At 44.6% G+C, this 17598-nt stretch overlaps 2 protein-coding genes across 3 annotated transcripts in view; one reads left to right on the top strand and one right to left on the bottom strand.

The window, feature by feature from the left end:
* SMC1B (structural maintenance of chromosomes 1B) overlaps positions 1 to 4576 on the top strand; it is a 28533-nt gene extending 23957 nt beyond the window's left edge. Inside the window, exons 22-25 of the mRNA XM_039708111.1 lie at positions 228 to 379; positions 876 to 945; positions 3488 to 3598; positions 3822 to 4576. Of these exons, the coding sequence (XP_039564045.1) occupies positions 228 to 379; positions 876 to 945; positions 3488 to 3598; positions 3822 to 3932 (444 nt within the window). The 3' untranslated portion in view covers positions 3933 to 4576. The remainder of the gene's footprint in view (positions 1 to 227; positions 380 to 875; positions 946 to 3487; positions 3599 to 3821) is intronic.
* Positions 4577 to 6400: 1824 nt separating this feature from the next.
* Positions 6401 to 17528, bottom strand: FAM118A (family with sequence similarity 118 member A). 2 transcript variants are annotated; one of them, XM_039708172.1, is made up of 8 exons: positions 17259 to 17528; positions 14129 to 14184; positions 12675 to 12927; positions 11513 to 11734; positions 10765 to 10893; positions 9588 to 9873; positions 7799 to 7831; positions 6401 to 6627 (listed from the first exon to the last, which is right to left on the bottom strand). In XM_039708172.1, the coding sequence occupies exons 1-8, from the start codon at positions 17316 to 17318 to the stop codon at positions 6530 to 6532; spliced, it is 1137 nt and encodes a 378-aa protein (XP_039564106.1). In that variant the 5' UTR covers positions 17319 to 17528; the 3' UTR covers positions 6401 to 6529. The 2 variants fall into 2 exon arrangements, with proteins under 2 accessions (XP_039564106.1, XP_039564107.1); XM_039708173.1 differs by lacking the exon at positions 17259 to 17528 and adding an exon at positions 15749 to 16634.
* Positions 17529 to 17598: the final 70 nt, after the last annotated feature.

Raw genomic sequence — 17598 nt, 5'->3', positions numbered from 1 at the left:
TTTCCATACTGGTTTTGTTACTGAGCCTCTTGGATCCTGGTTTGTTGGGAAAACCATTTTCTCCAGGAACTGGATACTGCTGCTCTTAGAATGGATGAACAGCTTCCCTAAAAGGAAACAAAACTCACTGATTCCTCACTAGCTCAGGCAGTATTTAAACCTTAAAAATACCCAGCTAAATAATTAGCTAAATCTCACTATTAACAATAAAATGTGTTTGTTTCTAGGCCTTCCTTAGTCCAGAAAACCCTGAGGAGCCCTATCTGGAAGGCATTGGCTTTCACTGCGTGGCTCCGGGCAAGCGCTTTATGCCCATGGACAGCTTGTCAGGAGGGGAAAAAACAGTGGCAGCCCTGGCTCTTGTGTTTGCTGTACACAGGTAAAAAGAGCTGTTCTGGGACTATCCAGGGGGAAAAAAAGTGTTAGGGTATTCTCCAAGTATCTGGCCAAGTAGGTGATAGAAAGGGACCGTGTTATGCTTATACACATGTTAAAAATTCTGCTAATGGAGCGTTCAAGCATTGCTGAAATCCTTATTCTTTATCTGTCATAACTTCATCTATTCAATGTAGAATTTCATGTTAATTAAAATACTAACTGTTAATGAGTTTCTTGTCTATGCATCTATTCAATGTAGAATTTCATGTTAATTAAAATACTGTTAATGAGTTTCTTGTCTATTATGTAATATTAGATGTTAAATGATTATTTAATTATTTACCTAATTATTTTTATTTACCTAATTATTTAATTACAATAAATATACGAATAATATTGAAAAATACTACCAACTTTATTTATAGAGTAAGTAAGTAATTAGAATATTCATTAACATTTTGGTATCTCAATGCAAAATACCATCTTGTCTTCTACAGCTTTCGTCCAGCTCCTTTTTTTGTTTTGGATGAGATAGATGCTGCACTGGATAACACAAACATTGGCAAAGTAAGTTGCTCTTTTACTGACAATATCTGGTACCTTCTGTAAAAGGGTGACTACTTCCATTGCAGGGTGTTGGGATACAGAGGTTGTTTAGCCTGACTGAATCTGTTTTAAATTAGATTGGATTTAGGGCTAAAGTAATGAGTCTGTGATGTACAGGAGAAATTTAAATTCCTTAATCCAAGTGTGTTTGATTGGTCTCTAAATTGGGAGGGTGAGAGGAGGTGGTGAGGAGTGTGCAGGTGTGTTGTGTAACCCCGTGTGGCACAGTCTGACCTGGAGGGCACCTGGGAATTGTGCTGCTTGGAACTGGTAAGGCCTTGGAGCTCCCTTGGCTCCAAGAAGTAGCAAGGAGTGTGTCTGCAATGTGGAAACCCAAGTCGTTCTGTTCCTGCAGTGTTTAATGGAATTGGCTTAGTAACTATTTTTGCATTGGCACCAATAAAGTTGTTGCTCCAGTCATTTTAGTCGCATGACTTTTCTTGATTAAAACACCTTCCTGCCCTCTTAATTTCTCTTGCCCTTTTTGCCAGTAACTGTTCAATGTAACAAGAACTGGGGCTGGAGCACAAACAGCAGAGATTGCAGCTGTGGATGGCAGCCCCTGGGAGGGGGAGGCTCAAACAGGGGCATTTTGTTGTAGGGAGGAATCCTAAAGCTCTCCACGTATGCCTGGATTTTTTTCTGTGGAAGCATTCCTTTTCAGAACAGTATTTCTGCTAGCATTACTGCTAATGTCAGTCTTGGTAGAGCCTAACAAACACAAGCAGTTGTTTAAACACCAAATCTTTTGATTTTTCCCCTGATGGCATTAACTGTGATGTGCCAAGAACCCCAGAGTTTGCTTGGAGGGTACCTCTGGAATAGATAGCAGGAAAGCTTTATCACTTATGCATGCCAGATAGAATTCAATTCCTTCTTGGAGATTACTGACTCACTATGAGAGGTTCCTGAACCTAAATTCCCTAAATAATCCTTGGGATGCAAGTCCACAAGAGTTACCCAGGCCCTGAGGTTGTTTACCTTGGTGCAGTGTGTTTCAGCAACGAGCTGGGATGTAGTGGGGCTGTAATGAAGATCCCTAAGGAAGTTTCAGGGTTTGGCTGTGAGTGACATGATTAAAAACAAGATTACACATCCCACAGCACCTCTGTGAGCTGAGCTTCTACCAGATACTGCTCTGCTGACGAGACTCACTTGGGACCACTCTAAGATGATGCATTCTGGTGGAATATGAGCGTTGTGTTTTCTGTGTGTTCCTCTTTCTGGGCTCAGATGTCTCAAGGCTGGTGACTTGGGGCAGTGCAGGCTGACTCCAGTTCCTTTGGTGTTACACCATTTACTGCTGAACTTCCCATTTCTGCTTTTTGTGGAAGCTGTGCTGTGTCAGGTGATCTGCAGCTCTCTGGGGTGGCTGGCTGTTGTGTTTCCTGGCTCTGTCTGGAGCTGGGCAGAGACCCTTACCTGCTTGTTACCTGGATGACTTTGTTAATCCAAATAGGTTCCTGTTGCAGTTAGACATGCCCCAATCCTGTACTCTTTGCATGAAGGTGAGGATTTCCATATTGGCTACCTGTGATGCATTACCAGAGCTGATAATGATTAGTAGAGTGCACGAGGCACTTCTGCACTTTGCCCCTCTGAGGAGGCTCATTCTGCCTGGCAGAAGAGAGAGGTTCCCTTTACACCTAAGGATGTGCTGAGCCCCATTCTTGTCAAAACACTGGAAACAGAGAGGTGATTTTGCCTCTGTGCATCTGGATTGCTCAATTCAAACATAGCTAAAATTAAATACTGCAAGTAGGTAAAACTGATCTGTGAAAGATTGTTGCTGGTACTCACTGGTGTCTATTTTTTATCCTAAGAAATTAATCCATTTTTTCAATTCTTTCAGATGGATGATGTAGTAAAGCAGATCTCTCACTAACTGGAACTATACTCTGAAATTACTGTGAAGTTTTTAACTTACTAACAGTCCTTCCAGTAAAAAATTAATGTCCATGTCATATAGATAGAAGTGTGCAGGCAGAGAGCTAATTAAAAAGATACTGGTTTTCCTTTATGCGGCATTTAATTTATATTGTGGGACATTGCAATCTCACCAGTTAATAACTTAAATTTCATACCTTTAAGTTGCATTATTATTGAGAAACTTGCTACTCTCTGCAGTGAACTAATTTAAGGTTATTATACAGCCAGTAGCAAACTTTTTGACACTTTTGAAAAAAACTTATTTGGGGATTTCTATCTTCCTTTCTAGTTATAGAAAATAAAATCGTTATTCATTGGCACTAGTGTCTTTTTATAGCTTTATTCACTGGAATGAACCATTATTTTCTTAAATGTTTCTAAAAATCAGCACACCTGAGGGGTTGTCTTAAAACCATGCAAGATATCTGGCTTTTAAAACTGGTTTATTTCTCATTTTAGCAGTCATGATGGAATTGTGCAGCTAGCACAGTTCAGTTCTTCCCTCACCATTCCCCAATCACAGCATTGTTTCAGGTTGCCAGAACTAACTGAAATACTTGGTTTCTTCCCAAAGGTCTCGAGTTTCATTAGAGAACAGGCACATGAGCAGTTCCAAATGATAGTCATTTCCCTGAAGGAAGAGTTTTATTACAAGGCAGATGCATTGATTGGAGTGTGTCCTGAGGTAACAGTTAATTTTGGGTAAATAATGCACATGGGGCTGTTGAAGTGCTGGGTCACACCTGAGGTGTTGCACACAGTTGGTGGCTGGGTGTGTCCTGCTGTGCAGGTGCCAGCTTTGGGGAGCATCCTTTGGGGAACTCATGCTCATGATTGCATCTCATAGTTAAGAAATATTTATTTCAAGTACCAGAAGGTGTTACCTGCTCTGATGCTCCCTCTTTCAGTACAATGATATTATGTTCAGCCAAGTCCTGACCCTGGATCTTACTGAGTACCCAGAGGAGGAAGAGGAGGACACAGCAGAGAAGCCCAGCCGTGGTTCTCTCTTTGAGTAGTGCCCGGATGCTGTCAGGGCCAGGTGACAACAGGAACTGGGCTCACAGCTGGCTGGTACAAACCTGAGTTTGAATGTGGCTGTTAGGGGTTGACAGGGAAATGTTCACTTTTCAAGTGAAGCAGTTTTGCAAAATATTAAGGGAATCAACTGCTACTCCTTGATGCAGTTTTGTTAAGGAGTGAGAGCCCGAGGCTGTTTCTGAGGTGTGCAGCGTGTGCACTGGTACCCAAAGCTTTTGTTCCAAATATTTTGGCTGTAAGAAGTGCTGCAGGTTCATTTCCATAACTAGAGTATCCCAAAGAACCAGCCTCTTGTTTTTCTTAGGAAAAGTCCACAGTGCCAGCATGATGTTCAGGTGCTCACTGCTCCAGTCAGGACCTTTTTGAGTTGTAGCTGCTTCTGTTTGCCTTCAGAATAGGATTATTTCCTCTTTTCTAAAACAGTAAGGTACTGGAGTGTGTTCATTATCTTGGGTGACTTCTGTGACAATCAGATTTCAGTTCTCCACTGCAGCCTTACACAAGTATTAGTTAACTGTACAAAAACTGGGGATGCAGCTCTAGAGCTGTGATGTAACCTTGAAAAATTTCACCTCTGAGCTATTTCACCTCATACAGAAGTGGAAAGAGTGAGTCATGCTATAGAGGCAAATGAAATACATATATATAAAACATATAATATATAAATGTAATGTTATTATGTAGCTGTCCCAGTACACTGAAGTTACTTATTTTGCTGGCTGTTTTTCATCCAAGCAGATGGAAGTTAATGAATTTTTCATCTAAAGTTAATGAAGCTGGTTAAAGAAAAGCCAGATAAAGCAATTCCAGTTATGTTCCACCTCTGAGTGCTGAAGAGCTTCCCTTGGTTTGTGGCTGTTAATAATTTTATCTTGTGTTCACAGAGCAGGTTCTTTTTGTCCTGTGGGTTGCTTACACATATCTGCCTTGTCATGTGCTGTGAGCCCTGGGCTTGTGCTGGGCGTGAGGATCCTGCCTCAGGGAGGAAGACTGTCTGAGCAGAGTGTAATGTGTTTCACAGGAATACAAATGTTCATCAAATACTTGTGTTATTGCCACACTTCACTGAATAAAATAATTTGCTCTGAGGCATGACTCCTTGTTTGAGAATCTGGTAACAGATGTATCAGAGGCATGACTCCTTGTTTGAGAATCTGGTAATTTTATTGAGATAAAATAACCCCTCACTCTTCTGCTTTTGAGGATGCAGTAGATGGGCCTCAAGACAGGAGGCTGCTGGACAAGCTACAGTTCAGCAGGATCTACAAGGGAAGAATCACCAGTGCTGGGTGTAAGCTGATCCTTACCAAGGGGAGGGATGGGATTTCCTATTGTGGATCCAACTTCAAGCACATGATAAGGAGTTCATGACTTTAGGGTTTAAATAGTGGTAGTAATGAGGGTCATAAATACCTCAATGCAGGTGATGGATTTTGCTTGGCTTGGAACAACAGGTGAAGCATTCTGAGCTGATCATCAACATCCATAAGAGCCTGACCAGTCACTTTCCAAAGCAGCACTGTCCAGCACTGCAGGAGGTGGTTGTGTGACAAGAGAGGGAAGACCTGCCAAACCACGGTTCAGAGAGAAATGTCACCTGCCAGACCCACCCCTTGCCCTCCTGTAAAACCCCAGTGCAATGTGACCTGCTCTTGGAAGGTGTCACAGAGATCCTTGGGAAACATGACAGAGCAATCCTTCAGCCCTGTCAGGTACATCATCAGCACAAAGGACAGCCCTGGGCATGCTCTCCTGCAGCCACTGCTGGCTGGAAAACCACAGTGCTTACCAGTGCTGGCAGCTGCAGTGGGAATTCTGTCTTGCTGCCAACATGGTGCAGGTGGGGGCAGTACCAGGGACTGCTGGGCCTCAGCTTCACCCTTGCAGCAGTTCACCCAAAGGCAAACACACACTAGGAATCACCTGCTGTCCAAGGCAGCAGGCAGCACAGTCTGTGATGTAGCAGTATTTAACATTTCCACAGGAACCCACTGCAGAGAGGTCAGGGAGTGCCAGCCCTGCACTCTTGCAGCCTTTCCTTCCCAGGTGCTCTTGTGCCTTACCAGACAAAGGAAGAATCAAATCCTCTTGCCAAAATGGAAAGCAGGTGGGTCATCATGCTGTGGGTTCCATAAATGTGGAACAGCACTGTTCTTCAGGGCTTGGGGATCAGAGACTGAAGCCTGCAAGACCCCTGAAGAATGCAGAAACCCAGCTGCAGTTCAGCTGCTGGGAGAACTGAAACCCCTCTGTTTCAAAGGCACTTCTGACAGATTCAAATGTTGGGTGGCTTCACCTGGGGAAGAGTGTGGTCCAGGTGGCTTCACACAGATGCAAAGAGAAGTTTGTGTATCTTCTGTCCCTGCAGGTCCTGCCTGAGTGGTCTGGCAGTGCCAGGGGAGTGACTCACTTGACTCTCAAGGTTTACACATGACACATCAATGGCTTTAGAAAAGAGAAAGCTAGTATGTACAATTTTATTCCACTTCAAATCATGAAAATACCAGCTGAAAACTTTCCATGCAGCAGATGTAAAACACCTACTGTTAAAAAGCTTCTGGGGTTTGGAGTTTTTTCATTCAAGAGTGGGTGTATCTGACTGCTTGATCCTCTTAGGAGGATCAGTGCCACTTTCTCCTAATTTCCTTTTGGCACAGTCCACACATGATGTTCCTGGGGTGAGAGAGGGGAAAGAAAACACATTAATATTGCTACATCCATGTGCTTGGGGTACTTTCTATTCTAAGCAGCAGCTGGCAAGATAAACACAATCCTGGTCCCCCAAGGTGCTCAGATTTGGATTCTGAATTACATGTAACATTCAACCTGGGCTCAAGATCTCCCCCAAAACTGACCTCTAGTACTGACACAAGGACTCAGCTCAGCATTCTGCCTTTTGTCACAGCTAATTTAACACTTGTGCAGTTCACACGTGACTCTGGATCCTTTATTCAGAGGCCCCAGCTTGAGCTGGAGGGTTGAAACAGGTGCTGAAACTACCTAAAGATGGTGCTAAAAAGTTAGTAAAGGAGGACTGTTAATAGCAATGTTAAGAGGGACTGGGATAAATTGTACTGAGGGTTTTGGTTTCTGATCTGCCTAATTGTACTTGATTGAAATTGGGGTTGATGAACTTAGTTGAGAGAAAGGTAAGTTTAAAATCCCATTGGAATTACAAAACTAATCTCTGGCTTTACACCTGCACACAGGTGTCTTGGAGCTTGTGTGCCTTTTGCTTGGGAAGGAGCAGGGTTCTCACCTCCTGCACTGCCAAAGGCCCTTACATGCAGTGCCAAATGATATTTCTATACAATTCTGATGTTGACTGTAGCAGCACGGATCTCTCAGGAGTGGAATCTTTTGAAATTGCTTCACTATATTTTTTCCATCAATTGGAATGTATTATTGCTTGGGTTATTCTCAGAAATATCACAAAGCAACCTGAACAGCTCAGCTGTAAAATCACCTTCAGTACCACACCCTGGAGACTCACTCTTCCTAACCCCCTTAAGGAAGGCTTTTGAAACAGAAACCTGTATTTGCAAATCTAAGCCAAAAATCTCATTGATGTTAGCCTGTAAAAGCTCCAGAAAATGTATATACAAAAAGTTACTGGCATTCACCAGAATACTCTATTTGTCATTTGATAGACCTGAAAAGGCCATCAGTTACCTGCTGCTAGGCAGAAAGAAAACCAGAGACTAAAAAAGAGCATTCAGCAAACTTTCAGAGCTAAATCAGAGCTCTGCACAGTAAGTACTTAATTACTTTAGAAATAAGGGGGGTATTTTTCTTGTGTTGGTAGGATTATGGGACTTTCTGTGAAAATAAAAACCTTACTTACCCAACAGCGTTGTGCTGTCCACCCGATCAGCATCTAGAGAAATGTAAGAGACATCAGCAACACACATGAGCATCCAGGAAGTTTTTATACTTTCATGCACCATCCCAAAACAGCAAGGTTTTATTTAGAATCCCAGAATGGTCTGGTTGGAAGGGATGTTAAAATCCATCCAATTCCACCCTCCTGCCATGGGCAGGGACACCTTCCACTATCCCAGGCTGCTCTAAGCCCCATCCAGCCTGGCCTTGAACACTTCAGGGATGGGGCAGCCACAGCTTCTCTGGGCATCCTGTGCCAGGGTCTCACCATTCTGATCACAAAAACCTGTCCTCTTCATATCTAATCTAAATCTGTGCCATTTCACCTCATCCTATCCCTAAGTGAGTGTGACCATCCAGCCCATTTTTTACTCACATCCCCCAAGTCTTCCTTTTTTCCCTTTTTAAAAGTAGGAGTTATGTTTCCTCTTTTCCAGTCAGTGGGAACTTCCCCAGTTGACACAGTTTTCCAAATCATATGGCTAATCAACTTCATTCCTGGTTTTGCAGATTGAGAATTCCACCAGGACATGATTGCTCCAGCCCAGGCTACTACCAGCCCTGACCTCAGCTCCAGCTGAACCTCTCCTCAGCTGGGCTCTCTTTCAGCTCTCCTAGGAAGTGGTCCCCAAGGCATTCCAGGATTCCTGGACTGCTTGTGGTTTTCTTTGTTCCTTTTCCAGTGAGTGCCCAGGGGCCTGTAGTCCCCAGTCTGCATCAAGCTTATCTGGATTTTGCATTTCTCCTTTCTTTAATATAACCCTTTTAACAAACTCCCCCTGCTACATTTTAGAAGAGAGTTTGTAAATAGGCACAAAAAACCAAACCCTGACAGTTTGGTGATGTACAGAGCAGTTCTGCACACCTGAAAATGGTTTTGTTTGGGATCTTGACTTGTAAATGAGATCATGAGGTTTCCAAATCCAAGTAAGGTCCCTCTTCTTACAAGTCTGATGTAAATCAGGCTGCAGAAAAACTTCCTGAAATCTCAGTGGTGTGATAAATATTTTTTTTCTAGCCTTCATGGAAAGAAAAGCATAATGCAGTCTAATTGGAATATTCATCAAGTCACAAAAACCAGGATATTAATTTGGACACACACTTTTCAGGGAAAGGTTCCTCCTATGCACCATCTGGGAATAATCTCAGACAAAACAGTTTCACTGAAATGATAAACAGAAGAGCTGTCAAATAGCAATTCTTCCCAAGGTCATTTAGTCACTTTCCTCTGTTCTCTGGATAAATCAAAACAGAACTGTAATTGTTTGGAAAACATTAAAGAAATCTCTTTCCTTAGACATACAGTTGTTGTTTCTCTTCATTCTCTTCACAACCCTAAGTGTACTAAACCAAACACTTGCTGGATGCAGATTTAATTTCCCATTCTATGCTCAGTCAGATATTGTGGCTCAACCAGTTTATCCCTTCAATTCTCTTAGTCTCTCTTCCTGACAAGTCAGATTTCTGACAGTGTAATACTCAATAAGCTGAAGTAGTTCACACATCATAAATATAAGTTAAGTAAACATCTTTACCAAATACTAACAGAGAGACAAATCCAGAATTCAAGATTAAATCTGCAAGCATCCATAGACCTCCAAAATCCACAGATTTTAAAAAAACCATCTAGTTACAGTTTGGCCACATGCTCCAACTCTGCATGTCCCAGACTGCACACAAGGTCAGTGTCTTGGATCAATGCCCAGGCAGGGCAATCTGCTCCAGATTGTGCTGTTGTGCTGCCACATTACCTGGACTTCTCTGTTTGCAGATTTGAGCAGTCAGATCCTGGACATACTCTGGGAATTGTTGGAAGCAGTCCCCATAGGACACCACTTTTATTCCATGCAGCAGCATATCTGCTTGGAGCTTAAAAAAGTGGTCTTCATTTTCTTTAAGCACCAACATGTAATGTTCTAGATCCACTTTGTTCTTTACTGTGTAAAGAAAAAGAGCTTGGAATATCTGGTCACGCAGAGTCTCTCCACAACCCAAAAACAAGAAAGACTTGGTTCGGTACAAGTTCTGAAGAACCTCCTGTGAAGGAACAGAAAGCAAGAAGAGCCACATTTACTTCAGCAGACAAAAGCCAAGGTCAGAACTTTTAAAATACATCAGCCAGAAAAGGACTAGCAGAGCAGAACCTCACTAGTGACCAGAAAAAAGCAGGCCAAACTGACATTTCTATATATTGTTCCTACACAAAAAAAAAAAAAAAAAAAAAAAGGAAAATTACAATACAAATATGGCCAGAAAAGGACTAGCAGAGCAGAACCTCACTAGTGACCAGAAAAAAGCAAATGTTTTAGGACCAGGCCAAACTGACATTTCTAAACCATTGTTCCTACACAAAAAAAGGGAAAATTACAGTACAAATATGGGAGTTGGAACAAGATGATCTTTAAGGTCCCTTCCAAACCAAGCCATTCCATGGAACTTAAACAGACATGTAAGCGTTGCCAGCAAGGGAATTTAAATTGAAAGAATTAGGGTGACAGAATATTGTAAATCAACCTCTAAATATGGAAAATTAATATTCCTGACTAAAAGTTTGACTTTCTATGCCAGCTAAGACAACATTAAGTCCAGGATCCTGGTACCAATTTAAACCCCTAAGAAAACTAGCAATCATATGATGATGAATCCTTGTCCTGGTGTCCAGTATTTTGATGCTCCTATTCTCTCCAGAGATAAATACAAACTGTGACATGCAGCTGAGGGGTTTGGTTGTGATTTACACAGCCACTGTACCCAAGGCTGCCCTTGCCCCTTGTAACAGAGCCATCTTCCTGAATAATTCTGAAGAGTTTCTCTGGTCCCCAAGTATTTAATTTGTGTGATCCCACAGAGCCTTAGATATCTCGTCTGCAGTGATTACAAGAAAGATGTTTGGCAAAACACAGTCAAAATTTTAAAGATCACACAAACCATGACTTCAGGATCTTGAGTAACATCCTTATATCCCGAGGGATCAAGCACCATTCCACAGGGATCTGTATACAAGCCGTGAATATGAAGAACTCCATATTTTACATGGCCCCTTGCCCACTGGAGAACCTGAAGCACATCATGCAAGATACATCCTTTTGTTATCATATACCACACTCACCAGGAATCTGCAAAATTATACAGCTGAACTGACTTATAAACCACTTAAAGCAGAAACAACTCCTTTTGCACTTTCCTACAGCAAGAAATTGGAATTGCTAATTACACAGCTCACTTTAAATCATAACAAAGAGGTGATGGCTGATTCTGCAGCTGTCTCTGGCTTTTTGGGTTAAACAGCCAGTCAACCAAGAAACAAGTTCCAGCAGCACTGACAGAAAATATATGAATTTTTAAGTTTAAAGCAAATTAACAACCAGCCAGGTGAAATTCTATTTGGAATTTTAACAATGACTTTACACAAGTTAAATAATTTGTAGGTTTTTCTAGTAAATGGCAGGGAATTGTTTGACAAACATGTCACTGAAATTCTCCTTGGTAACTGTTATCAGATTATTCAGAATAAAGAGAATAAAAGAATTCAGAGCATCTGCTGTAGCTTATAGACATGCTTTAACAATTAACAACTTTTAGTCTTGACTCTTTAAACAGGAAAACATCTTTCAGTGCAGCTTATGTGCCGACTTGTCATAAATTAAGTCTAATAATTTTACTGCTCTCATCATACCTTATCCTTATCTTTAAGGTCTAAAGATTCCATAGGTTTACCCTGTTGCTGACCAAATATTTCAAGCAGGTTATCATAGTTTGTAGTCAGAACCATTGTGCCTCTCTCCATGAGCCTCAGGATGGACTGCAGCACCACAGGGTTCTGAATGTGTTGCTCTAAATTATCAAACACCTCCATCAAGCAATCCTGGAAGAAGTTGGGCTTCGTGTCCCCGGTACGCTGAGGGAAGAGGAGAGGAACACTGCATCAGCCCCAGGAGCTCTGCTACAGCTGCCTCCCACAGGAGCCCACACCACCTGGCTGCTTAATGCCAAAGCATTCCTGTAAAAGAGGGCTTGAACACTACACCAGCCAAAACCCAAACCACCCGACCAAAAGAGTCCACCACCCAGAACAAATCTCAGTTCGCTCCAGTGTTCTTGCCTCCACCTGTCTGGATTTCTCAAAGAGCTTGTAATAAAAGTACAACAGAACTAAAGTTAGCTTACCCTGGATTCAGACACACCAGTCTTTTATCAGTGTTCAGTATATCTTGGATATCCCTGGGATATAGTATAAAGAGGGATGGGGGGGCAGTTTCTGTGTTTTCATTCCTGGCTGAGAAAACTTCATTAATGATTAAATCTGCTATAAACACATGCAGACTCACTGTCACACTGGAGCTGCTGAGAGGCTCACCCCAGCCTACACTCAGCACTGTGTGTGTCACCCAGATGATTTAAACTAGAAGGAAGGCTTGGCAAAGGTCTTAACACTGTTTGAAAACCTCTGGAAACTCAGATGGATGAGTGAGACTGGGCATGGGTTGTCCTCAGGGAAGCAGGATCTGCACTGGTGATTCACAATGTGTGGCCCAAGGCCATCAGCAGGCTCAAGGCCTACCTGTACTCACAGGGTCCCTCCAGTCATAGCCACAGATCTAGAAATTCCTCTTTCAATCTCAAAAACATTACAGCAAACATTTAATAGTCAGGACTCTTTTTTGCATTAATTCTGATGAATGCTTGGGGATTTTTTAGTCTCCCCACAATGTACAATGTGCTGTACACGAAATTTCCATTTTCACCATTAAAAAAAATCAACTTTTGGAAGTAATGTTCCCTTAGAACAAAAGCACACAGTAGGCTCAGAAATTAACAGAGGTTACAGACATACTCACTGGTGACATCTTCCTGATGAGATCATGTGCAACCACAAGCAGGTCTCTCTCTTTGCTCACTTTCTTACGGAACTCGGCGACATCCCCGGGGTGCAGCACCTCCAGCTGCTCAGCTGCTCCAAGGACAGCCTCAATGCAGCTCCTCCAGGAGCAGAGTGCTGGGATTCCTGGGGCCACTGCAGCGCTCACCCCCGTCCCGATCACCAGGAGAAGGTCCCGAGGCTGCTTTCTTATGAGACTTTTTAGGAATTTTCTTAAACACAGAAAACAAAAGTGTTGGTTGGTCATTGAGCAGTTCCTGGTTTGCCTGAAGAGCTCAGGGATTGACCCCAGAGGTTCACCTGAGCCATTAAAGTTTTTGCAAAACACCAGCAAACCAGCAGGAACACAGTTCTCCACTCCCACACAACAGGGTGAGCTAGGCAGCCACAGAAGCTCGTGGCCTCCCCAAACCAACAAATAGCCTTGATGGCTTTTTGTCATTTCAGACAAATGAATGTGCATGGTTAATGCCAGCCAAAAAAAGGCAACAACTTCAAATCACTACTGCCTCTGAGATCCAAACTGATAATTGCCGATTTCCAGGCAAGCCCACCACCATTTCAAATGAAATTTTGAGAAGTAGGCAAAAGATTGTCCAATGACTGAGGTAATACATATGTGACAGAGAGGAAGTAGAACTATTTCAAAGGAACAAGCCACACTATTCCAAGAAAACAAACTTTTGGGTTTTTTTCTGGGAAAAAGTGGAATATTTTATTCTCATTTATGATCACTACAGGGTATGTGAACATAGCAGGTTGATGCTGGTTCAGTCAAGGGTTCATCCAACTCACTGTTCTGACATTACTACCCACAGACCCCTCTCAGAGGTGTGCTGGTGTTACACCCACAGTCTCTGCACAAACCAGCACAGAGGAATGTGAGGAAAATCTGTCTTTCATGATTGCTCAGCAAATAAGTGAAAATGCACACAAACCACACAGCAAAATCACTCTGTACAAACAAGGATTTCAGTAGTGCAGAAACTCAGAACTCCCCTGACTTTCCAAACCACCTTTACAGATTTTTCTGGTAACACAGATGATTAACACATCTTATTTCACAATCATCTGTAACTATGTAGGTCAAACTATAATGTTCAACTTGAAATGGCCTCAGGCAAAGCAATAACCACGTAGGTATGGCTGCCAGCTAGTGCCTACAAATCAAACATGTTTGATGGCCCCATGCCTTCCTGCTACACTTAGCCCAAACTGTTTCCTCTCATTGTTCACTCATAAACAACCTGAGTGAGCATGAAGCACTTGGTCAGTGAAGAAACTAGCTTCTGGGATAATTTCAAGTTTTCTGGCATGATGTTGTTCCTGTATTCAATATTCAGCAGTTTATTCCTGCTGTGGTTTCACATTTTCATTAAGAGACAGTTTTGTATCAACTCTAACACGTGTTACCTGAATTTCTGCTCACTTCTAATGGTGGCTCCTTCTGGTGAATCCATCTCTGAGCCCTGAATAAAATAAAAAGCAAAATAATTCTTAATGCTTCTACCTTAGAAAAAGCCAAAACCAAAATCAGACTTGTTGATTTTTCCTCTTTATTCCTACCAACTGTTTTAATACCAAGGCTCCATGTGTCACATCCCAGTGAAGCAAGGCACTGATGGAAACAAACCTGCCAAAGGACAAGTGTGCAAAGCCAGCACACTCCAGCTCAGCTTCCAAATGCCACAGGACTGAGACATCAGAGATGCAGCTATTCATGCAGCTAAAAAACACTTGTGTCTAAATTCAGGATAAAATTTATTATACCCACTAAAACTACAAGTCATTTCAAGTCAATTAATGAGTTTCTTGATGTTACTTGTTTCATAATAATCAGTTTATTTAATCCAGTTTGTGGAAACCAGACTTCCACATGACAGCCTGCTCACAAAAAGCCCTCTGAGAGCCACCAGGCTACATGACCAGACTGCAGGGTATGAGAGATTTTATTTAAAATACTTGCTGAGAAAAAAATAACTCATTTCTGTATTATCTATTATGTCTTATGCCTGAAGTACAAGAAAGACTCCATCTTGGCAGGAGGACTGGCTATGGGGTTATTACTTAGAAACCCTCAAATTTCATTACATGGGTTTATTTTTGCACAAGGATGTAATTTTTGTTTGGCTTTGAGACACAGTTTTTGGTGATGGTGATGGCAAACTGCAGTCCCTAATCCCTCAAATAAACATTGTGCCAGAGCTTGGGGCTCTTAAGGCAGTTGCCAGCTCTCTCATTCATGTGCTGGAAGCTAATTTGAATGCAAGACGCTCCAAATTTGGAGATTATTTGACTTCACAAAAAAAAACCAAACCAAACCAAAAAAACACAAACAAACAAAGAAAAAAGAAAACCAAACCACCCCAAGCCCCACCCCCCCAAAAAAAAAACCCAAAAAAGTTTAAAACCCACAAAAAACCCCAACCAATGAACTCCAACCCAATCCCCAAAAAAAGGCAAAACAATCCCCCCCTCCAAAAAAAAAACCAAACAAAACAAAGAAACCCAAACAAACAAAAACCAAAAAAACCCACAGATGTCATCAGCAAATGCAGCCAGGGCGTCTTTTAAGGCAGAAAAGTCTTTTCTTGTTGTAATATTTATTTTCTCTGTACTCCCTTCCCTGACCAACAGTACCCTATGGAGGTGCTCCCCTGTTGTCATTAGCACATCCAAAAATCAGGACAACAATCTGTCTAGGGCAAAGCACTTGAAATTCACACATGGGACCATCAAGGCTGGCAGAAACCTCCGGGATCAGCAAGGCCACCACCCCAGCATCACCATAATCACCCCTAAAACATGCCCCCTTCATACATGGGAACACTGCAAAAGCAATGTGCAAAACAAATGCAAAAACGAGAACGAAAAATGCAAAATCAAAAATGCAAAGCAAAAAATGCACAATGCAAAAACAAGACAGGAAGGAAGCGCACCTTACTTTTGTGGAAAAGTCAGTTCTTATTTTATAAGCCCATTCAAGAAAGCTTGTTTAATTACAACTCCCCACATTCAATAAAAGCATCTCACCAGGGGGTGCTGTCAATACCAGCATTTCAGACCTCGCTGTTCCCTTTCAGCTCCTGAAGCTGGTCGCTGGAAGGCGCAAGGCAGCGGGAGCGGCGATCCCCGCTCCTCACAGAGCCGCGATGCGGGACGGAGATCCAATCCGCCCGTGCTCCGAGCACCGGGAGCTGCCCCGGGCCATGCCCCGGGCCCGACCGCCGCTGCGGACAGCTGCTTTCCCACACGGCAGGCTGCAAGCCGGAGCCCGCTGCGACCCCGGGATGCCGGGCAGCCGGGATGGGAGCTGGCTCCTCACTCCCAGCGCCGCGAGGGGACATCGGAACCGCTCCTAATCCCGCATCCCTGCTGCTCAACGCGCTCCGCGTTTATGGGTGAAATAAACCCCAGGTCACCGCGCGAGTGTTTCCAGACACTTTTGGATCTGAAAACACCCAAAGGCAGCCGCGGGAAAAGGAATGCCTCTCCCGAGCCGGTTCCCTCAGAGAAGAACCACGCCGGGAGCGGGAGCCGGGCCGCGACAGCCGCTCCCAGTTCCCTGAGGAGGACCCGGGCCGGGACAGCCGCTCCCAGTTCCCTGAGGGGAAGCCTGGCCGGGACAGCCGCTCCCAATTCCCTGAGGGGAATTCGGGGAAGGACAGCCGCTCCCAGTTCCCTGAGGGGAAGTCGGGCCAAGACAGCCGCTTCTAATTCCGTGAGGAGGAGTCGGGCTGGGACAGCCGCTCCTGCGCTCCCGGTTCCCTGAGGAGAAGCCAAGCCGGGACAGCCGCTCCTGCCGCTCTCAGCTCCCTGAGGAGAAGCTGGGCCGGGACAGCCGCTCCCAGTTCCCTGAGGAGAAGCCAAGCCGGGACAGCCGCTCCTGCCGCTCTCAGCTCCCTGAGGAGAAGCTGGGCCGGGACAGCCGCTCCCAGTTCCCTGAGGAGAAGCCAAGCCGGGACAGCCGCTCCTGCCGCTCCCAGCTCCCTGAGGAGAAGCCGGGCCGCTCCTGCCGCTCCCAGTTCCCTGAGGAGAAGCCAAGCCGGGACAGCCGCTCCTGCCGCTCCCAGTTAGTTCCCTGCCGGCTTCCGGGAGCGAGCCGGACGCGCTCCAGAAGGAGCCGAGCCTCCCGCGCCCGGGAAACAGCCGCCCCGCCGCCGAGGTTCCGCGCAGCTCCGAAACGCAGATTCCGATCAGAATCCGCTCCCAAATCGCGGCCGTTCCGCTCAAAGCCCCAGGATGGTGGGCGGCGGGGAGGGAGCGGGGCTGTCCCCTAGGTCCCGGTCCGGGAATGGGCATGGGAGCGGCCGCGGCTCCCTAAAAGCACTGAGAACCGAGAGGCAAGAGCGCCCGGCTGCGGGTGTCTGTGAAACACAGCAGCGAGCTCTCAGTACGGCAGAAAGCGACCTGGCTAACCCGCATATCAAGCAGTCAGTGCTCTGAAAACGTACCGGCGGTAGAGGTGTTAGAGATGAAAAGCATTACAGTGAGGAAAAATGCAAAACAAAACGGAAGAAAAAGGCACAGGCGGCAGCGTTACCTTGGGCGGCTCTCCTGAGGGCACGGCGGGGCTGGCGGGGGTGGCCGAGGCATCGTGCATGAGGCGCGGTGCTGTGGCGCCGGGACAGCGGGTGGCACAGGGCACGGGCCACCTGGGCACGGTGACCTGCTGGAGAGAAGGTGGCACAGGCCACCTGGGCACGGTCACCTGCCGGGACAGCGGGTGGCACAGGCCAGCTGGGCACGGCGACCTGCCGGAGAGCAGCGCAGCCCCGCTGCTCGCAGCCGGCTCCCCTCACAGCGCCAACGCCCACAGCGCTCCTCCCCTACGAATCCCTCTCTCTCTCTCTCTTTTTTTTTTTTTTTTTTTTTTTTTTTTT

Source organism: Passer montanus, unplaced genomic scaffold (genome assembly GCF_014805655.1).
Source record: "Passer montanus isolate IOZ18808 unplaced genomic scaffold, ASM1480565v1 scaffold20, whole genome shotgun sequence".
Lineage (NCBI taxonomy): Eukaryota > Metazoa > Chordata > Aves > Passeriformes > Passeridae > Passer > Passer montanus.
The sequence above is the reverse complement of the archived record's forward strand: the minus strand, read 5'-3'. Positions and strand labels throughout refer to the sequence as shown.